The 23,389-nt window shown below is 50.1% G+C and overlaps 1 protein-coding gene across 2 annotated transcripts in view; it reads right to left on the bottom strand.

The window, feature by feature from the left end:
* The window catches only part of sm (heterogeneous nuclear ribonucleoprotein L), a 240,406-nt gene that overhangs the window by 62,255 nt on the left and 154,762 nt on the right, over positions 1-23,389 (bottom strand). For both annotated transcript variants that reach the window (XM_011140892.3, XM_011140899.3), the window contains exon 6: positions 8,128-8,191. In XM_011140892.3, coding sequence (XP_011139194.1) covers positions 8,128-8,191 — 64 coding nt within the window. The remainder of the gene's footprint in view (positions 1-8,127; positions 8,192-23,389) is intronic.

Raw genomic sequence — 23,389 nt, 5'->3', positions numbered from 1 at the left:
TAACTTGTGATTAACTTAACTTATAATTAATAACTTAATTATAAGTTACTTTAATTATTCAAATACATGTTTTACTTTAAGATGATATTGCAATCAATATCGATATTCCCTTTCATATTAAAATCTTCCATCATTATTTGCATGTTTAACAGTCATATTACATTTTTTAACGATTCGATTCGAATTCGAGTGAAATTTCATAGATTCCATTCGATTCGACATGAGAAATTCTTCACTCGCACATCTCTAGTCTCTACCTATCCTCTTCTCTCGCAATCCTCGGCGGTCCGTTCCGAGATAAATCCGAGTTAAAAGACACGACGTAATAGACGCTCGCCTGAATTTTAAGCGACGGGGGTGTCTCCTCCGGGGGATAACTACGGTCCGTCCGAATGAAGCCGTCGGCACAGGCGGACTGCTCGCTCCGCCACGCGAAGATTCGCCGCCGCCGCTTTTGAATCTCTCCGTTTCTTCCGCGTTGAAGTTTCAATCTTCGCGGGACAAAGACGAGTGGAGCCCCCCCCCTCCCCTCCCCGCCATCACGCTCTCGCTTCGGGGCCACCGGTGAAACGACGCCTTCGTTTATTTAATCGTGCACTCAGGTATCTCTTTTCCCGTGCCGCACGCTGTAATAAAATTGCATCAATCCGCTCCCACTTTCTCGGGACAAACTTGGCTTTGTTCACCACCGTCGACGTCGACGCCGACGCCGACGTCGTCGGCGGCTTTTGTGCGCGTCGCCCTCGCGACATTTATACATACACACCGCGTGGCGACGAACGGCGGGGACGACTCGTCGCCGCCGCCGCCGTCGCCGCCGTCGCCGTCGTGGCAGTTCGTCGTCACCGTTGCTAAATCGGAATAGCGGATCGCGCGCGTCTTCCTCGTGCGAGAGAAAATCGGGAGCAACGCGATCGGGGTGGATTGATCGCGCCTAGCCGAAGCCGCTATTTCTGCGGGTGTAATTGTGCAGGCGCGGTGCGCTGCAGATTAATCGCGGATCTTAATCGCCCGGAGAATCGCGACGATGGAGATGCGCCGGCGCTGCACAATGCTGCTCTCAAGCGCGCCTGATTAAAATACAAGGATGAGTTAGGCCGCGCGGTTTATTTCGAGGCGGCCGGCGACGTTTGCGGCCACGCACGGTTATCGCTCCGCTCCGCTCCGCACACTCGCGGCTAATTGCTCCCGTGTCCTAAGAGCGGATTTTTTATTCTCTCTTTCTCTCTCTCTCTCTCTCTCTCTCTCTCGCTCTCGCTCTGTTTCCCTCTCCAGATGGTGCCTTTCGCGGGGAGACCGAGCGAGTGCGCGCTACTTAGCACTAAACCAAATAAATCGGTAGATTTGTCTATTTGTATATTAATGGGACGTATTTGTTCCTCGGTAGAATTTAGGTGACAAATTCCATCAAAGCGACAAGTTCGGATAAAGGGATGAAAGCAGCAGCGAGGGGGAGCCAAAGTGTGACCCGTCGGCAGTTTCCCGTGAGGATCACTCAACTTGGGCAGGGGTGAATTTTCGTATCTTTCAATCGACGTTGAATGAAAATTGCGGGAGATGAAATCAAGGAACCCCCCTCTCTCCCTCCCCCCCTCCCCAAAACCCCGCGGATTATTTTTATCTCTCAAAGCGACCGCGGTGCGGTGGAAAGGGGTCGTTAATCGCCGGTAGTTTCGATGTTAACATACACATTTTACAACACACGCGGCTCAAACGTGCGCAGTTTTGATTAATCGTCCCGACGAGTGTCGCCGCGGGAGAAAAACGCTAGCGCGACTTCCTCAAACGGCGATTTATGTAATCACGGTAACCGGCAATTTCATCGGGCCTGATCACGCCGGTGCGATGCAAGCCTCTCAAACCGCTCGTCCACGCCGCGCGCGTCATCCATCTCCCGGATGGCGAGGGAAGACGCGGGTTCAAGCTTCGAGCGCGTCTCTCGTTAAGATCGTCCCTCGTCGTGAAATAGATGGAAGCGCATATTCTTATCGCGCTATCCGATTTAAAGCGATCACCCTTCAAAACTTGATTTATGCCACTCCCGCGATAAATGGCTCGCGCGACGACCGCGCGCCCTCGCTGGGGGGATCGATATCCCTCTCTCTCTCTCTCTCTCTCTCTCTCTCTCCCCCCAGCCCCGTCGCGGATCATCCCGCGAGCGGGGGCAAAAGTGGCACGGCCGTTTCTCCTTCGCGGAAATGCGCACTCGCGAGCGAGCGCGCGCGCGATATCGCCTCTAGACCTAATGAAACTTTCATTCGCGCGCGCGCGAGATGCGGATGCGAGAGTGGAAAGGTTACAGGCGCACGGCGCGCGATCGACCTGACCTATCTCCGATGCAATTAGCTCGGCGGACCGGTTTCGTCGACGCGAGTACCCGCGGGTATTACGTAATCGAGTCACTCTTTCAGTGATAAGAGAAAGAGGGAGTGAGGAATTGATAAGACTTATCAATAAGCGCTAGCGCGGGCGCTGTTTTATCCAGTGGCGCGGACGGCTGTATCGGGGGGACTGATCCAATTTTACGACCGTGCATTTGGCAGACTGCTCCAGTTTTGTACGGAGTTATTCTCGAGCCCCACGGGCTCTTCGAATAGCGGAGAATGTCGATTATGTTGGGCGGAGGAGAAGATTCACAGCCTCCCGATGGCTCTTTCGACGGGGGATATTTTTAGTCCCGAGTCCCGAGGCCCGCGGGGACTCGCTCCGTGTAATATAATAATAATAATAATAATAATAATAATAATATCGCGCACGAGGCGAACGTATGTATTATAAAAGAAGGAAAGAATGAAACAACGCAAGATGAAAGACGCGGGGCATTTGCAGCGCGGGGATGTTGTCGAATCAAGCTTTGCCCGAGCGCAAAGTATGGCCCGATGCAATTACACGCGACGCAAATTCAAACCGTAAACGATTTGAAGAGCTTTCAATATTTAAAATTCTTCCTTGCTCGAGATATTTTACGCTCGGAGGTGAGAGAAGGAGGATCGTACGAGATTACGGAACGTCACAACATTCTCGCGTCGCGAAAAGCAGCGCAAACGGCGCACGCATGGCAGCGTGGCCGAAACACGCAGAGGAACACACCTGTCGGTGTGTGGTTCACCTCAAGAGGATCTCCGCGCGCAAACCAGTAATAATATCCCTCAATATCGTTCAGCAAATATTCGAGGAGGACGTAATCACTGCCGGCGCGGCGCGGCGCGGCGCGGCGCGGCGGGCCGCGCGAGCGGGAAATCGATGCTTCCGCGCGAGAGATCTATTCCTAGCCGTAATCCAATTTTGCAAAATTCACCGCGCGGCAATGACGAGGTCGCGTGCGTGCGTGCGAGTTGTAATTTTCTCAGAGACGGATTTACCGCCACCAGCGGCAGCGCGACGCGATGCGACGCGATGCGACGCGACGCGACGCGACGCGACGCGCAGGCGGATATGACGGAGAACCTCGCGCAATAGCGAGCAGAGGTGCGCCCGCTCGTCGTAGTCCGAAAACGACGGCAATTAGCGGGGAAATTCGTCTCCGAGGACTCGCGAGATTTCCGCGCGGCCGGGAAGCTCGCGGACGTCGATTGGCTGGCGAGGCGCCTGCTGGTGACGGAACGTCAGGCCGCGCGCGTAATTGGGGCGAATTCCTCGAGTGCCCGGCCACGCTCGTCGTTCCGCCGAAATCCCGTTTAGGGTTTGTACCTGGCACGCGATATTCCGCTGCGACTGCTTGCCGCCGCCGCTAATTGCTACGAGCAACACGACACAACACGCGGCGGCCTGCGAACTTCAAAGCAGTTCTCGAACTTCAGCGGCCCCGTTAATCTGCCGACTTAAATATTACTCCCGCTTGTCAGTCCTCATAACGGCCGACTCGCACGTCCGCAATCCGCGACCTAGGCGTCTCTCCCCTTGCTCCCTCGCGAAGGCGCATCAGTGTAGAGTTTATCTCTCGTCTCGCTTTAGCCTCGAAGGAGAGGAAAGTTTCTTCAAATCAACGCGATGAAAGTCGCGGAGCGGCAGACGTGTTACGTTTTCTTCGACGGAAACGCGCCCGGCTGCTTCATTAATTCAGCCAGGCGTACTCCCCGTGCAGGAGTCGCTCGGCCGCCATATTGCTCGGTGGCTTTGAGTTTGAGAACAAAGTTGCATCGAGAGAAAGAGAGAGAGAGAGAGAGAGAGAGAGAGAAAAAGGCGACTGCGGCGCCTCTTGGTCCGTTCACCGTCCCCGTCTGTCTCAACGAAATGTGCAAGCGTGCTGCGTTTTCGAACGGATTTCCGGCCGGGAGTCGCTCATCCTGACGAATCCGCGGGCTCAGGAAACGAGCTCGCGTGATTCCGGCATGGAGGCTCGTCGATGAACGGCTGGTAAAATCGCACGATTGTTTCCATCCCTTTCATCTCTTCGCACCTGAGGGACGAGTCGTCCGAAAAGATGCGGGCAGACGCATTACTTGTCCGTCTCTGTTTGAAGCGAGCGCGAGTTATCGTTCAAGCGGGCGAATTGATAACAATTTCGTAACAAATGAGTAGAAAGTCGCGCGCGCGCGGCTGCCCTCCTCGTTGGTCTCGCCTGTCGCAGCTACGCCGATTTCACGGGACGGTGGAGAAAAATCGAGCGACAGGAAGAGAGAGAGAGAGAGAGAGAGAGAGAGAGAGAAAGGGGGGGGGAGGGAGAGAGGAGGGTGAAAGAAAGGTAGCGCGCGCGCGCGCACACAGCGCGAATTTTTCATCTTGAGAATTTACTCGCGGAAATAAAGCCGCGTAGCTAGAGTGTCTTAGCGTAATTGCTATTTCACGCTCTAATTCGCGCGCCGCGCGCGGGACGATTATCTCGGAAACGGCGCTAATATGCGCGTCCCGCCCCAGCTCGCTCGCGGCGTTGGTAATCTTCATTAGCTCGGGGGAAAGAAACGCGGCAATTAATGTCGCGAGATAACTCGAAATAATTTATGCGTCACGACGCGGCCGCGGCCCCGAGCCGCCGAACGGCCGTTTTCGCGCACGCCGCTGTTATCGTGCGAGCGCGAGGAAAAGAGCGAGAGAGAAAGCGAGAGAGAGAGAGAGAGAGAGAGAGAGAGAGAGTCACGGTTCGCATACCTTCACCGTCGGTCAGTGACTCGTGGGAAGCTTTCGCGAGCGCGACCGCGCGCGCCCGGCTCGGACTTTTCGACCAGCTTGCGTGCGTATGATGCGTACAAGTGTTGTGCGTGTGCGATCGGAAGAGAATTCGACTCAGCACAGGCTGACGTGTGCCGCGGACGTGAACCACGCGCGCGATGAATCGAAGTATCGCATTACGCGCGAGGCGCCCCGCGGCCGGCCATTCAAGTCGAGAATGTCATCGCTTGGCAACCGGATTCTGCGTTCCGCCCCCGATGGGGCGGAGCGGGGCGGAACGCGGGAGGGTTGCTCGCCGCTGACGCGCATTTGCGACAGGTGAACTCGCGATTTCGAGAGCCCGCGACAGAGCGGTGCCGATTAAACGCACACGCTGGCACACACGAGGCTCCCTCGGTCGCGATGGAACTCCCGATTCTCGCGGATCAACTTCGGCCTCGGCAAGCGAGAAACTCTCCTTCGTTCGTTGTCGAGCGGAGGGCGCGGCTTGTTCTTCGTCGTCGTCACGCTGATTCTACCGTACTCTCTCTCCGGGCTGCGAAAAATACCGGGGTGTGGAAAATTCGGAAGCCTGCTAGATTCGTCGGATTAACGTGACGACGACGCAGCGGCCAACATCTCTTCCGCCCGAGAAGCGAGCCCGGAAAGATCCCTGGTCGCCGTGGATCAAACTCGACCGTGAGAAGACCTGGACGTTCCGTTTCCTTCCATGAAAACGCATGCACTTGTGTTGTCATCACGTTCATCACTCGACCTATCCTTCTCCCCCGCGCTTTCAGACCCGCGGCGAACCAAGCAGCGGTACGTGTGAAAGTACCAACGGGAGGCACTCGATATTCTCTGATCTGGAGGATTGCGCCGGACGATGCATTCGAGCCCTCTGCGCGTGATTCAGGGAGGGAGGAAGGGAGGAAGAGAAAGAGGGAGATTATCGGTGACGTTTCACGCCAAGTCCGCGGTGTCCGAATGATTGCGCGCGTGTCTTTGTGTCGTGACGCCGACGGCACGTGTGTCGTCCAAGCCGAATCGATCCGTCGGCGGATCCCGGTCGGCGTGCGATTGCCAGCCGAGCGACGAGTTCACTTCGAGTTCCGCTGGATCGTCCCCGTCGGCTGCCGCGAGTCGGCAACTTTCAACTGCCGAGATCGCGCACTCGCCGAGCGCTTTCAATTTCGCGTCGTCCTGGCGTCGTCTGGTGAATTTTCATGGATTTTCACCGAAACGAGCCGGTCCCACATCGAAGCTCGACGCGAGAGTCGCTTGTATGATGAAAGCGCGTCCGCTGGATCAAAGCGACAGCGCGTGGAGTATCTCTTCGTCAAATGGACAAAGTGCCCTTCTCGCACACGGAGAAGAGGAAATCGGTTGAACGGGCGCGGCGACGATAGATCCGAACGTGTTTTCGGCTCGGTGGTGGTAAGCCGAATTCTGCTGCTCGTCGGAGCCGAATCTCCCGAACATTCGATGCCAAGAACCGTTCTTCACTCTCGGACAGCCGCCAATTCCGCCGATCGCCCCGTCGATACTCTTGCAAACGGAATATTTTATCGGATATTTACGAACAAAGAGACTCCCGGTCCTCCGCGCGAGAAACCTTTTCGTGCTCTCGTCCGGAACGTCGTTTGATCCAATTAGCTTTCCCCGCTAAGTGCGCGACCTACGGCGACCGAAAAAGGGGAGAAATCGCGTCGTCGACATGCTCGGGGACGATCGTTCACCATCGTGCGCGTTTCACGCGTGTGCGACGACGTTGCTGGCAATTGGATGAAATTCCGCGGGGAGACATATCGATCGGAATATCGCTGGCTCGCGCTTCTCCGCGCTTTTTCGAGCGAACCCGCTTTCCTTTTCTCCCCGGTAAATATTATAAATAAATTCTACGGCGCTCGCACCGGAATCTGATCCGCGATGGGAAAGTCGGCCGCGATTGGACACACGTCGTTTCTGCGACAATTGAGATAGATTGTATGCTTCCACCGGAGCCTCCGAATGTGTCTCGGAGACCTGAGACGCGATTCATTGTAATCGAATCTCTTGAGAGTTTGCATTTGGATCGTGTGATGAGTAATGTCGGATGTTCCAGGTGAAATGAGGCGATTGTGTATCTCGATGTCGTTAGAATTTTATGAAGCAATGTTGTATGTGCTGCCTTTCGAGAGAAGATCTTTGATCTTCCGCCATATTTCGCATACGTTTCGCACGACAAACGTGAAAATACAATTATAATTTCTTGTCGCTTCTCACCGTATTTTTCTAACGTCAGGGATGTAGTAGCATAATTGTCGTTGTTTGGTCTTTCAGTAGTTACAGTTTGGTGTTGGCTTGCGTGGCGATGAGGAAGCAATCCCGGATTTCTCAGGCAAGAGAAGGTGAGCCTTGGTCAGTGGTCGGTCGTTTTGCGAAACAACGAATACGCCGTTCTCGTCTGCGATCTTCTCTCGCCACCTCTTCGCGTACACGTCGTTTGACAAACATGAAGATACAACTTCGCTTTGCCTGAAGAATCCGAGAGAACTTATCTCACACACACGCGCGCGCGCGCGCACACATACACACACACACACACACACAAAACACACACACACACACACACCACACACACACACACACACACAACCCGATGTTAAGGAGTCTCCCTTAGTGACATGTGAATTTTAGAAGCTGACGAATGTAGCTCCAGGAGAGAAATGTGCAGTGGCGCGTTGGAGAAAAGCTCGGACTGAGTGAAAAGAAAAATATTCAGAATCAGAGAAAAATCTGTCGGGTATGTCGGATGGCTCTTCGATCGGTCGCTCGCGACGTTCGAAGAAGCGGTCTTCTCCGCACCCGTGCCCTTCGATCGCTGAAACGCGTGTCGAGAGAGACACGAGGAGTGGCTTTACGTGTCTTCTCCCTACAAGTGTGCGAGTACGTGTACGTGTGTATATGCGTGTTCTTGTGTCACGAGGTTACACGTACATACATCGATAGAAAGGAAAAAAAAGAAATAAGGTAGATGAAAAAGAGAGACGGACTCACCCAACGTTGGCGTCGTGTAATCCCAGCTTTCGGCATCGTTCTTGTAGACGTTGAGCTTCGTCGGCTGAAACAGACAACGCGCGGCGTTATTTAAACGCGTCCCACAAAGATGTCGTGACAGACAGACAGACAGACAGAATCAAAGTTATAAGGTTGGTAGGCCTTAGACTAACGTCCCGTAATCCGTGAATCAGCTGATCACGCTTGGACGTTCACAACCCATGTATCATTTCTGTTTACAAACTTGGTTTTAGCCATTAATTTTGTAATGTTAAATAGAGATATAGATTTTTTTATTATTTATTATCTTGACGATCAGCTGATCAATCACGGAAACGTATCTAGGTTAGTTTAAGGCCTCTCAAACTTGCAAATAAAACCAAAGTTTCCAAAGAAAACATTTTCTGATTGGTTCATTCCCCTGGATTTGTTAAAGATCTAAAAGAATACTCCAATCATAGATAATAATCACTAAGCGCTTAGTAAGCAGCTTTTTCTGCCGAACGCGGCCAATTTCGCGGGACAGGCCTTAAATTATTTTCACAACGCGCGAACGCGTGGAACGTTGAAATGCGAGAGACGAACGCGAAATAACAAGAGTGAATATCGCGGTCACGCAATCAGTCACGTTAGCGGCTTATCGAGGCTTATTCGAGGTTAGTTAGCCGGATATTTAGCCGGTATTTCTTCATTAATCAACCCCGTATTTACTGTAAAGTGACTTTCCGTTTACTGTTGCAGCTGACTGTTGCAGCGAGATTCATCGCAATGTGCGCAGGTAGTCATGCTGTGTGAAAAAATTTAATAAGCGAAAATTAATCTGTTTACCAATGCACTTTGCATGTCGCGCTTCTACATCATTATTAACCCGTTCGCCGCCAAGCTAATTTCCGCTAATTATTTCAGCGCTTCGACTCAAGTCTCAAGCGCCAAATGTGCGGTAAATAAACCTGGCTCGTTTATTTTATATACATGTATATTTATATATATATATATATATATATTTCACTCGCTGCGTACGTTATGCGTGATAATTAATTTATTCGTTATCTTTTTGTGTCGAGCGCGGCGATATCACGGCTGCCGGTCGCTGCTGACCGCCGTAGCGATCAGCGTGCGTTAAAACGTACTCGTAATTTTGCAAATGCAAGTGATTGCGTGTTACACATATTTCAACGTACTTATCGCACGACGATCGCCGATGACCGTCACGGCGATGGCGGTGTTAATATGACACTAAACTCTGCACTAATGGAACACAGTGGAAGATGCTCAAACGGTCAAAAGTGGATAAATTTTCTGCTGAAATAGGAACGGCTGAAAAAGTCCGACAGAAAGTACCACACGCAATTCCGTTTGAGTTAACTAAAAACCTCGATCTCGTTCGGACTGAACTATGTGGGTAACTTCAGCCGGGATTTCCGTGTCGTTCATATTTCACCAGAAAATTGTTCCACCCGACCAAACATTTTTCGCTCCTCCGTGAAATCGTATCAAGGTTGCTCGTTGCAACGTTTAGCACACAAAGGCGCAAAATGAAAAAGAAAAAAGTAGCTTAGCGACCATACTCTTCTCTGTCTAATGAAGTCTTAAGCGGTCAACAATTTCCTAATGAGAATTTTAGGTCTCCACCGCGAGTCGCAACTTTGCCAACATCAATAAGCTTCATTAACGGTGTGGAATTTGTTATCTCACATCTCTACGCCTGTAATCGCGTGTGAACGCAGCCAAAGTTTGCGTCCCGAAGAAAAAAGAACGGACCGATTGTATCTTTTCTGCCTTTCTCTTCTTCTGTCGTCACATTTTCTCTCATTTCAGTGAGCCTCTGACTTATATATAGTGCTTATTAGTTAATAATGACGAAGCATCACACACACACACACACACACACACACGCACACACACGCACACGCACGTGATGTTTCACCGAAGTATCGATATCCGCCGCTCTTTCTGCTATCTTTCATCAAGTTCCGGTCCGATGACTCATCCTTCGATCCAACTAAGTCCGACGGACTTTTGCAAGCCCGTCGTGTAAATAAAGCAAAATCGATCGCTCTCACATGTTAGATTACATCGGACGACGTTACACCGCCGTTGCGTTCGGAAGAAAAGCAGTTTCGAGCGCGCGAGGAAAAGAGAGAGAGAGAGAGAGAGAGAGAGAGAGAGAGAGAGAGACCTCGAGGAGAAGAGGAGAACTTTACTCATCAACGCGAAAGCCTCGCCTCAAAATGGATAGGTACACGCGGGTGACGTGTAATATTGTTATTGAAACAGTTTCATCGAGTTCCCAGGCAGTTCCTCGACGAACTCAGCCGGGATCCAATGAGAAATATCGTTAACCATAACTCGATATCTCAATTTTCGACAGTACTGTGCAAGTGCATAACACTCCTCTCTCCCTCTCACCTCCCGCGTTTCTCTTTTGATTACCGTAACGAATAGTACGTGCTTGTTCTCGGCCACCTAAATGAATACTTTGGTGAATCTCACCGGCATGCGAGACTAACTCGATTAAGCTTAAGCGATGCAAATCCCCGGGTGTTAAATAGAGCAGCTCTCTCTCTCCGTCACACCCCCTCCTCCCCCCTCCCTCTTTCTCTGAGTCTCTGTGCGGAGTAACTCTCGAGTGATTCTCGAGTGAAACTCGTAATTCCTGCGAGGAAACGCGACAGTTTCCACGCGCGAGAGCACGATCGTTCGAGCGATCCATCGAGCCGCTTTGCCGAAAAAATTCATCGTCAGGGACCGACCTGTATCGAATTGCGGATATTATTTAATTTAAAAAAATTCAACGTCACGATACGTTTACAGTTGGCCTCGATTTTATTTTGTCGCTTTTTTTTTTTCCGACCACTTTCCGCCATGTCGGAGGAAAAACGATCGATATATACTTCGGAGTAAAATTGTATCAAAATCCCGACGAAGCCCCCCTCCCCGCCCCGAGAGCAAGCCGATCTCGCGCAAAAGTATCACGAAAAGCAATGAATCTTCAGCTTCTTGACCTAGGCCCGAAACTGCAACGCAATTTCTCGCGGAATACGTTTCCCGCGCTGCTGGGAGTCGTGCTAAAGCTTCTCAAAGCTTGGGCAAACGTTCCCGCAGAAGCGAAGTCACGGTGCTCAAGGCTTACAGAGCAAGACCACGGCTCGCTCCACGTACAAATCAAGCCTGACACTCGAGAGAGAAAGAGACAAAGACAGAGAGGGGAGGAGAGAGAGAGAGAGAGAGAGAGAAGGGGAGAGAGAAAGAGGAAGACAGAGGCGTAGAAAAAACGAGGAAGAAACCGTGGCGATAACGTGGTGACTGTAGAAATGTCGTGCCGTCGTGATAACAATGACAATCTCGCGACTAAAACTCGGCGGAGGAAAGGTGAGGGCATGGCGGGGACGGGAAAGAGAGAGACACGCACCGGCGATCTGCAGGCAACGGTAAAAGTTCGCGCTTGCCTGCGACAAGTCGCCCTCGTGTTTCGCTTTGTTTGGCGAACGGTATACTCGCGACGAGCCCCGCGGTTACGTTTTCTTGCTTGTTACACGCAGCGACTTCGCGCGGTAATTTCAAAGCTCTGGAAGAGCCCGAGGAGAGGAGCTCCGGCGACGCACGGTCTGTCGTGTTAAGTGTCTTTTGGTCTATCTTGCCCGCCACGTCCGCCCCCCCCCCCAACGTGAAGTCGAGAACTTTCTCTTGAGCGCGTTCACGTCGCGCATCGATTTTTCTCGCGGGTGCTTCGACATTTGTTGCCAGAGGACGGGAAGGAGGGAGGAGTCTAATGAAGTCAAATGACTCTCCAGAGGCTTGATCGGGCGATCATGTTAAGAACGTATGTCCTACCGCGTGCTTCTTGTCAGGTTTAAAATACTGTGATTCGTGAGGGAGAAATACGTCTCGTGAGATTTAAATATTCGAGGGAAAGCCGTGAAATTGTCGGCGAGTGTATAAATATAAGAAATAGAAGATTGATACTACTTGCAATCGTCTGGTGTCTCAAATATTTCCAATGAACTCCTCAACCCCCGGATATACCGGCGTAGCTCTCTCAGGGGAGGGGGAGGGGGGCAAAAAGAATTTGGGAGAGATTTTCTAAAAATTCTTCACGGCCGCAGCGTTTCTGTCCGCGGGAACTGTGACTTTTTTCATGTTCGATTAAACTGAGCATTACTTCTTTCTCACATCGCCTGGCTCTCTCCTTTTTCCTTCTGAGATTCGAGCGGAGGTGCGGAGGAATCGATGCCAAGTGCGAGGGGACGTGGGTTAAAAAGCAGACGAAATCGAAGATCATCGACGGAGAGATGCGATGGAGAGTCCGTATCCGTTTCGCGGCGACGGAAAAGCTAAGGCCGGGCAGGCCTGCTACAAGGATTCTTCTTTCACCACGGGAAAAAACGGCGGAAGGAGGACCGCACGTTGTCCTCGTACAATTGCGACGAGCTGCGAGGCGAGAACGGCGCGCCCGATTCTTTCCGGGTTAATCACGTTTAACGGAGCTAAACGCGCGAACACGCTTGTTCTCGTCGCGCGAGACGCGCGCTAACAATAGCTCTGTCCGCCGCCTGTTAAGTAACCACCTCACATTTTTGCCGTAGCTCGCTTTCATTAGGGAAGAGCGAAATGGGGGGGGGGGGAAGGGGAGAGCGAGAGAGGGAAGAGAGTCGGGCGTGAAAAATTTCTTGAGATCTAATTGGGATCCGGTCCGATTTCCTCCAAAGTCCAGACAGATTTAAATTACCGCATAGAATATTTTCTGTTATCCAAATGGGATCTTTCTCAACTCTCCCCTCCCCTCCCCTCCCGAAGTGGGAGGGTCTGATTAGAAAATCTACAAAGATACGGATTGCAATGATAATGCTTCGAAAAAATACGATTTTGATTGAGAAAGCGGAGAAAAGTTTTCCCAATATCTCTCTTCTGGTTCTCGTCTCTCGCGTTAAAGTTTTATCCTTTTGATCTTTTCCTTTTTCTTTTTTTAATGTTTCGGGGATATCCTGAAAAGTTTTTATGCGAGATTGCTCTGTTGAATGTTACCCAGCTCAAAGTGATCTCGTTTTGCGAAATTCCATTTTATTTTTCTGGTCTTTTCGGTAAATTCGCAATTACCGAATAGTCGCAGAAATATCAAATTTATGTCGGAGCGGTAAATTTTTATTGAATACGAACGAGAGTCATCCTTCCGTTGGTCTCTCGCGAACATTTCCAAGCTGAGGGCCCGTTTTCCAATAACTTCGTCGCGTATCGTGGAAAATATCGTATCCTTGTTTCTCGGATTAGAGCGGGTTCTATTTCCGTGCGATCGATCGCCGCGGCTCGTTGCACCTGCAATTTCTGGCCCAGCCTCGCTGCGATTCGCCGGGAGTCGCACTCGCATGAGCGCGAGTCGTTCGCGGAGTAGAAGGACGACATGTGATGATAACAAACGAACTTTCTTCTGCTTCTTCTCTCCACGGAAGGTTAATAATTCCTCGCGGAAACTCCACATACGTGCGACCGCGCGATATAATCAACCCTGGGTTGCCACTCGTGCGGGTCAAGTTGACTCAAGAAAAAAGTTCAACTGCCATATAATTGCCGAATCTTGAATTATTGCACGTACGAATACAGAATGCCTTGAGAAGTCAGAGTGTACGTGAATTTTATAAGCACGTATAGAATTTCTCGAGACACGTAAAATCTTTTACTTCCTTCTGTGCGGAATCAATACACCGCGTGTTCTCTCATATGTCTCCCTTTCAAAGCAATGATCGCGACAACTCTTGCAAATTTACTTTCCCATGTACTCAAAACTGCAGTATACAATGTATCATAAGGTATATAATATCTGCGTACACCCCTCCCCTAATATTTAACCCTTAGAGTAAACCTACTATCAAAGACCTACCATCAAATGTCACCCTAAACTAACTCTGCTTATTATTGTTTGTAGCAAAGTATACGCGAGAATCGATCTGTTTTATCATAATGATGTCACTATTGATACACTGAGAGAAGAGTATATGATATTTGGAACTATAATGATATAGTAACTAAATTACAGTCCGAAATACCATATTTATAGTAAGTATTACCATAATATCGGTAATAATTACGATATAGGCATAGTATAACCAATCATATCTTTGCTAAGAATTATAGTAAGTTAAACTAAAGTTATTGTATGGATACAAATATAAAATGGTAGGTAAAGTAACTCTTTTATATAGTCAATATTACCAGAATATCTGCTAAATGATGAGAGACGTAACTATATGAATATTAAATCTCACTATATTTGTGAATGAGAAATTACCATATACATGTGGTAAAAGTAACTAAACAATTATTTAAGACAATCATTGACTACATATTTGTGTTTATTCTACTATATTTTGCAGGTTCCACCTGCTACAAAAATATGGTTGACGCCAAAATGAACTATAAAATATAGTGAGATTATAGTGAATTCAACTATATCTTTCTATCAGTGTAGTGTGAATAAATAGCTACAAAATTAGTACTGTCAATGTGGTCACGCCTTTTAATAAAATCAGAAATCCGCACGGGGTGAGATTCCACCTATGGTGGCCTTTAAGGGTTAAACAAAGGCATGTGACGGAAAAGAGTCACCGGCTAATACGGACTCAGGGAGAGCGCCAACGAGAGGTCAATTATCAGTGAAAGTCCCGTCAAGCGTCCAACCCTCTTCGTTTCCGCATCCCTAACACTCGTGCGTCCTCCCCCCTCCGCCCACCTCACGCCCGAAGGGCACACGCGTCGTTGGAAAATTCGAGGATAAAGCTATCCGTGTGCGCGACGGCAAGATAATATTCTTCTCTCAATCTCGCCCCCCCTCACTCCGCGCAGCGCAGCGCTTGCGTATCCTCAAAGCTCTCCTCGCAGCGCGTTGCGTTGAAATTTTCAGAAGCTTAGATTGCTAACCCACGGTGTTGAAGTCGCTTTGAAGTCGGCGCGAGAATTATTCAACAGGATACAGCCCTCCCCCCGATGTAGGACTGGCAGCCCCTACTTTCGGTAGCCGGCCGGCAGAGAGGCAACGGCAGAAGGGCAGGAGGGGACGGGGGAGGGTTTAATCATTTCCCCCTATGTGGGTACTATGTGGATACAAGGCTGACCTGCATCCTCTCGCGCGCTCGCGTCTCCGGAAGAGCGAAATTAGTTCCTCTTTATTGCCTCGCGAGACGAGGCGACGAGGTAACGCCGTTTACTTCGTCTCTCCCCGGTATTAGTCGTCGCCTCGACATTAATCTACGTAGAAAGTAACTTCGGCTCCCTCGCAAATCGCCGCCGGAGAGCTGTCCGAGCGACTGTAAGAGATCTCGAAGTAACGTTAATTGCCGCACGCGCGATAATTGCGCGACTGGTCACGGCGAGCGAGGCTATCGCGTCTCGCTTCATTATCGCCTCGAGTTCGCCGGAGTCTCCGACGCGCTGATTGCCGCGATAACCAGCGTCACCGATCTGCGTAGCAAGGCTGGATTCTCGCTCTACCCTAGACGGGATTTTTCGTCGATCCTCGAGTGAAATTTCACGGGGTTTCGCGACGTGTTCTCTCCCGTCTGAACGCGGATAACGGGAATCCACACTAGGAAAAATGTATTGTTGCGTGAACCAACATTTTGTTGTAACAACAAGATAATTTGGTTAAAATATGTCCAACAAAACTGTTTAGTTCCTGTAAACAAATAACATTGTTTAATTACAGTTTGTTCGTATAACATAATACTTTTGTTATAGCAACCAAAAAGCTTTAACTGTATGAATTTTGTTAAAAATAGTATAATTTTTTTCTTAATATATAAAATCTAAATTGTAGTTCACAGAAAGACGAAATAGTATCCACTGGGCGTTAGTTTAGTTTATGTAAAATAATATTTCGTTATTATGTAATTTTTATGGGTAAAATAACTAAAATGCTTAATTTTTATGTATGAAGTCTAAGAACAAAATCATTTGGTCCAGAGAACAAAGCAGAAAAATATATTTAGTCGAGACAACCAAGTATTTTGTTACATAAAACAAGATATTTGCTTGCTATTAAAAAAATGCCTCAACTAAACAGTTTTGTTAGAGATACTGAATTTTTTTTCCTAGTGCAGCGGTCGAGCGCGATCAACTGCGCGTAGAAAATAAAACAAGCATTTCGAAGGAGAAAACCGAGCCGGCGAAGATATGTGCGGTATAAAAGCAGAATGCACGAAGAAGCCGCACGGGAGGGGCGGGGGCAGCCGAAGCTACACCGTGTGCAGCTTCCCTTTTACCGTTATAATTCCGGATTTTCCGCGATGTTCCGTTCGGATGTTCGCATGTCCGATACGAGATATTTCCCGAGCAAAAAGTCATTTCCCCGCGCCTCTCCCCCTCGGCGTTCTCAAAAGAGTACGCACTGAGAGCCTTTTCGCTTCATCGCGCGTATCTCCTCTCACTAGAGGTGTTCATAATTCACAAAAGCAACTGAACTCTTCGTGGCGGCGGCGGCGGCGGCGGCCGCGAGAGGCGCGGGAGCGGACTACTTTTGCGTGCCGCAATTGCAGCCAAGTCGGGAAAATTATTAAAGCCGGAAGATAAGGCGGCGCGCGCCACGCCAGCGGCGCGCAGTTGAATAATTCAAGTAACTCGAAAACGCTAATTTCGTCGGCGGGAGGGGGGAGAAGCGCGGCTCGTCGGAGCACCTCATTTCGTCGACGACGGACGAGCCTCTTCTTATTGGATTTCGGACGTTGAGTTTAAGCATTCAGAAGTGCGGCGGATGGACGGACGGACAGACGGACTTTGCATTAGCGCAGAGTCGAGGCTGATTTAGCAACAGGCCGCTCTCGCTCTTCGACGCGCTCTCCTTGGGGAAAAAAAAAATTACGAAATATAAACGGTAATTGCGCCATGAGGAATTGGCGGTTTGACCTCTCGCGTATCTCTCTCACTCTCTTTCTCTCTCTCTCTTTCTGTCTCTCGCAAGCGAATCTGGTCCACAAGAACGAAATACACCTGGTGATTATCGGAAATAATTTCTCCGCATCATCGTACTGTTCAAAAAAATAATTCATGAGAGAGAGAGAGAGAGAGAGAGAGAGAGAAAAAGAGAGAAAAGAAACAAAGCCATTTCTGCAACAAAGACGAGCGAAATTGTGTGAAATGGGGGGGCTCGTATAGTGAAGGAATAAAATTTATCTCGGAGAAATTTCCAGCCGAGGTCGAATTACTCTCTCGCGCCGGTCCTCGCGAATATTTCAGTTGATAGCGAGTGCGGCGTATCGCGGGAGGGCGGGGAAGCGCGAAACTGCAACCGACCGTAAGTCGTAGCGCGCGGCGACGCGAGAAAGCTTTTTCGAATCACGAGGAAAATATCGCGCGTCGCCGCGGTGCTGCGCGCGTTATCAGGCTGAACAGTGAACTACGCGGTCTGCACACAGCATGCGTGTGCGATAATACTCCGTAGAAATATTCTATATCCTGAGATCGACCTTAATTTCGGCCGATCGACAATTCCGCGGAGTAAACTCGTGCATTGCGATCGAGCGACGGGACTCTGGCGTGCCTCGAACACGAGCGGCGGACTTTGCACCTTCTCTCCCTCTCTCCTCTCTCTCTCTCTCTTTCTCTTGCGCGGTCTCAACTCGAGCGCTTTCCGGTTCACGTTGAATGTTAAATATAAGAAAGAAAACGAAAGAATCGTGGCGTGCGATGACCTCCTTCCGAATTTTCTCTGCGAGTAAAATTCGGACAGCTCGTGTGCACGGCAAACCGGGACGCGTCACTCAAGCGCGGCTGAAAATTTCGCAGCTCCGTAACGCTCCCGAAATATTACTAATGATATAACGCGTGCTGAGCGTTATATTATCAGGTAGAGAAAAAAATATATATAATCGCGTCGGCGAGCGCGAGTCGGGTGCGGAGCCAGAAATTGCATTAAAGTTCTAGCGCGATGAAAAATACGAGGGGTTATAAAACGTCGGCGGAATTTTTGCAAAATCGCGTCGCGTTACCGAAATTAATTCGCGCGTTATTTTACGCCACGACGACTCTCCGACGATGGAGAGGAAATTGCCAGAGCCACAATGAAATGGTAAAGATCTCTCCCTCTCTCTCCTTCGTGCCTTCCCACCGCGAACGCAACGTATTCCGAAATCTGGCAGATCTCTCCCGCCGCCGCAGTCTACGATGAAATGGCCGTCATTGCCGGTGGATTCATAGCGCGTAACGGAAAACGCGGAAGGCACGGGCCATTGTTTCGTATTGTACGTCACTCTCGCAGCGAACCGACCGGCTCTTATTGATCCCGCGAATCAGACGGCGCGTTACTGATTTATGATCGCGGCCGAGAGCAAAAACAGATCGCGCCGATCCGAACCTCCGCTGCCGGTTTCCTCGTTGCACGTGCACGTATCTTGACAGTTTTTCGTCTGCTTTTGGCGCTCTCTCTCTCTCTCTCTCTCCCTCCCTCTACCGCAGCAGCTCAGAGAGAAAGAGAGTGATAAAGTCGCGGAAACCCGAGAGCGAGAAATGCGCCGGTGTCGGAAATAACGCGATTCCTCATCTCATTCATCTCACTTACTCCTCCGTGCGAACTGCCGTGTTTAAACTCGCCAATTTTCTACGCTCCCTTTCTCCTATTTTCATTCGGCGCGCGCTTCATCGCATATTTTATCTTGCGATACGAGCAGTGCCGCGCGCGGCGCGTTGAGCGCAAATAACGCGCGTAATAACTCGTCGCGTCGTGTAATTCAACGTCTCGCGAAACCGACGCGTCCTCGTGTCGCGAGCGCGAAAGATGTAATAACTGAATTTGTTCAGCTGCCGCTATCAAAGTCCCTCCTCCCCTCTGGCAACCTGGAGCGTCGCGCACGTGACGTCCATATCGCGAGTCGCCCGATGCGTTCGCCGCAAGTAGCGCGAGGCACGATAGCCGATTGCTCGTGTGCAAGAGAGATGCGGCAGGAATCCGTGATTCCGGCGAATGAAAGGCCGCGAGACCCGCGAGAGAGAGAGAGAGAGAGAGAAAGCCGCTCTTCTGCGCTCCGCGCGCTCGCAAAGACCCGCAAGCGTAGCTTGCCCGAGTTTTGTAGCATCGGCGAACATAAAAACAACGCACGCGTCGAGCATGGGAACGAATGGGATTTCGTTGCAGCCGCTCGTCGTTGCTGCCGTCGTCATAAAAGTCCGATAGCTCTCTTTGGTCTTTACGATCCCTCCGTATTTTTCCGCGTACGCGCGCCTGCGCCAGGAGAGCGGCGGGAGAGAGAGAGAGAGAGAGAGAGAAGGAAACACGTTGCACCGAGAGATAGTGCAACCGGGCGTAATGGTAATTAACGCCGGCTCTAAAACGCCCCCGCAATGATGTCGCTCGCTTTTCTCTCTCTCTCTTTTTTTTTTCCCTCCTAGAACGCGCGCGCTTCCCTAAAACTCAATCTCCCGCAATCTTTCCGTCTCCGGATCGCGTGCGCGCGTTCTCTTATCGCCAAGCCCGAAAAACGCGCATGGCGGCACGGTGATTTTGTGAACTGCGAGGGACGGGGGGGGGGGAGGATCGAGTAAAATTTACTAAGGACGACTGTCGGATCGACGATTTGACGCGGGAATCTTAACTGTAAAACTTGATCGTTCGACTTTTCCACGACCATTCAGCTCGGAACGCGGCTGAGGGGGGGGAGGGGAAGGGCGGACTTCCCAAAGATGCCGGGAATTAAAGCTTCTTGTCTAGCGGCGTTTCGAATCGTGTGGAAAAACAAACCGTTTTTGCAACTCAATGTACGAATACTAACGCATCATATAAAAGAGAGAGAGAAGGGAGGGGGGAGAGCACAGAACAAATAAATGTGCAACGTGACGGCCGCGTGCCGGAGAGTAAACGAACGGCCAGTCCCTCGGACGTCATACTAATCCAGAATTATTTATTAACCATATGTGCACACACACACACACACACACACACACACACACACACACACACACACACACACACACACACACACACACACACACACACATTTCCGATACTGGCGGCAGCGACAACGTATTTGCACGCGATAAAACGTCTAAGCGTGTCCATCACTCGAGAGTCACGACAACTTGGCAGGCTTGACGAGGGGCAGTACATAAAATTCGCTTCCAACAGCGCCGTTCCGATACGCTTTTATCTCTCCCTCTCACGAGCTCCTACCTCGACGACAAAACGCCGGAAAAAAACGGAGGAAAAAGGAAGAAAACACGCGCACGAACGCACGCAATGAGGTGCGCAGCCTCTTTTGTCCCGCGAAAACAAACTTCCGCCGGCGCGATCGTCATTGATGCCCAAAGTGAGCTTCCGGTTAACGAGTGATGATCCGCTCTGACGGATGCGTTTGTTACGATCGGATTGATTTCGTTTCGTTCATTCGCATCACGGTGAAATACTAACTGTTTTTAGCGGCGTTGGGCCGCTGCTTCGTTAAACGACGGGAGCGCGACAAAATGGCGAGAGTTATGGCGTTGAAAAAGAGAGAAGAAAAAAAAAAAACAAACAAAAAAGATCAGAGAGGAAAAGCGCCGTCAGAGTTTAAAGTTCGTCAAATTCGCCGTGTTCCGGCTATTTACATCGCGCGCAGCCCCGCGGAGAGCAGCGCGTTCTCGTTCTGGCGGCGACGTGCGTGGATTCCAAGTGTGTAATGGATTTCGACGATAATCCCATGGCGCAGTCTCGCGTAATTGTAGCTCGCGCGCGTGTACGCGCGCACGCACACGCGCACACGCACGAACGGTGTTCGAACTCTATTTCTGAATCGGAGCCATAAATATGGCGCGCGTCACATATTTCTCGTAGGAGCGGGAACGTACGATTTAACGTCTAATTTCGGTTGTCAGCACTGCCAAAGTCCGGCGCGGCTGCGAAAAAGAAATTTATGCCCGCCGACTTCCGCACTCGTGCACGCGCGCATACGTCGTATATGTGTGTACTTTTTATTTATTTACCGGCTGTCGTTGCCTATTTCAATGTTTGCGCGAGTGCGAGTCTTCCAGCCGACAACGGCGGCCTGTCGTCGGACGGAGCGCGAGCCGACTCGCGTTAACCGCGCTCGGCCGGACAAAGCGGCCCTGCTCGTTCGACCATTTATTTGCAACGGCCGAAGCCGTGGGCAAGTTCTGCCTGCTTCTCGAGCGAGATCGGCTCGCTCGAATCCGAAAGTCACCCAGTCAGCGAGTTTCTATCGAGGCAGAGAGAGGGTTTTCGCGACTGAAAATTGCCAGTGAAAATTCACCGCCGCGAAATCCGACCGTTCGGCCAATTCGGCTGAAAGCCGAAAGCAATAACTGTGTTGCTTCTCTTTTTCTCTCTGAGACAACGTCACGTCAGTTTCGTGTTACCAATGGCGGACGCGTACTATCTAGACTGTAGATTTTCGAGTAGCGCCTCAGCTATCCCGTCACAGCCGATATGTATCGGAAAAGCAACCCCTCAGCCGCCAACGAGCTAAGAAACGTAATCTAGCCTGCACTCGTTCTTAATAAAATTTAATTAAAATGCAACCAGTCGCGGTCTGTGTGTGACTCAAGGGCGCCATTAGCTTTCGGCCGAGGGCCGCGTTAGGTTAGTTACATTTCCACCGAGATTAATTACACTAACGGATTTATCTTACCCGCGTGGGTGGAGGGGCGCTTACCCTCGTTTCTTGCTAAACGGAATACGCAGCAGGGTGGCGATGCTCACAAGTAAGGGTACCTAACTGTCACTCGCCGATTTTGATGAAACTTTGCCCACTTATAGAGCTATGGAAAATAATCGACACGTATTTTTTTTTATCTGCGGAGAAGCAGTTTTAATAGTGGGGACTACCCCTTATTTATACAGAGTGTTTTCGCGTTAGAAGTGCTATCTTGTTGTTTATTCGAAAGGCTGAAAGGTTTTTCATGGGATTTTTGGGGTCGCTAAATTCGAATCTGATGTGAAAATTCAAGAATACAAAATGACGGATCAAATATGGCGTCTATGTCTCGTAAGTGAGACCATTTTTTCCATGTAAATTAAAATGATGACGAAAATTACGATTGTTTACATGTTATACGAGAAATCACATTGTTTTCACTATTTTTAGTATTACTGTTTGTCATTTGTTTTTATGCGTGCATATGAAATGTCTTCAGGCAACTTATATGGTATTTGCTGTTATTTCACCCAACATTAAACGAATCTATTGAGAATAAACGTTCCATATATTTCAGTGTTTCATTATTCATTGAGCGACCTCGAAAACCTAAAAAAATCGTAATTTTCGTCAACATCATTTTACTTTACATGGAAAAAATGGTCCCACAAGACATAGGCGCCATATCTGATCCGCCATTTTGTATTTTTGAATTTTCACGTCGGATTCGAATTTAGCGACCCCAAAAATCCCATGAAAAACCTTTCAGCCTTTCGAATAAACAACAAGATAGCACTTCTAATGCGAAGACACTCTATATAAATAAGAGGTAGTTTCCACCCTTAAAACTGCTTCTCCGCAGATAAAAAAAAAATACGCGTCGATTACTTTCCGTAGCTCTATAAGTGGGCAAAGTTTCATCAAAATCGGTGGAGTGACAGTTGGGTACCTTTACTTGTCAGCGCCGTTTCCCGCCGAAATCGGCCCTTCTCCCGAACGCCCGCTTTATTTTGGCGACGAGGACGAGCGTTATACCCGACGAGGTTAATTCGACATTTCGCGGACATTTCGCAAGCGCGACACGCATCCCTCCGCCTCTGCCCGCGCCATTTTCCGAGAGGAGCGCGCCGCGTTTGTCGGTCCTGTCGAATTTGTCACGCTAAGCCGCCAACTTTCGGCGCGCGAGTAGTCGCGCTACTACTCGTAGCCATACGCCTCGCTCTCTCGCTCCCCCCTCCCCCCTTCTCTCGTTCGAGCGTATCGCAGTGACTCACGTCAAGCTGTGATTCAACGCGCTGCTGCTGCCGTTCTCCGCTGGCAGTCCTTACGGTATCCGCATATTCGCGAAAATTAAGTCGCCCACGTGGAAGCGCGGGGCGGAATCTGTCGAAATCGCGGCCAGATTTATTCCAACGCGCGTCCCACGTCGCCGTCAATCGTCGTCATCGTACGTGATCAATGAACGCGCGCACACACGCGCGCACGCGACGACGATACCGTTGCTCTTTTGGCATCCCGAGCCGCGATCGTTTTCACGTGTGCATCGTCGCTGCACTCGCACCGAAGCATTACCATCTTGTTTTTGCGATCGTCCATTCATATCGCGCTCGAGATCGCGCAGCAACATCCCCCGGAAGTTTATCGGGATGTTCTCC

The sequence above is a fragment of the Harpegnathos saltator genome, unplaced genomic scaffold (assembly GCF_003227715.2).
Source record: "Harpegnathos saltator strain DR-91 unplaced genomic scaffold, Hsal_v8.6 scaffold16, whole genome shotgun sequence".
In the NCBI taxonomy this organism is placed as follows: Eukaryota; Metazoa; Arthropoda; class Insecta; order Hymenoptera; family Formicidae; genus Harpegnathos; species Harpegnathos saltator.
Note: the sequence above shows the minus strand (reverse complement) of the source record. Positions and strands in the feature narration are given on the sequence as shown.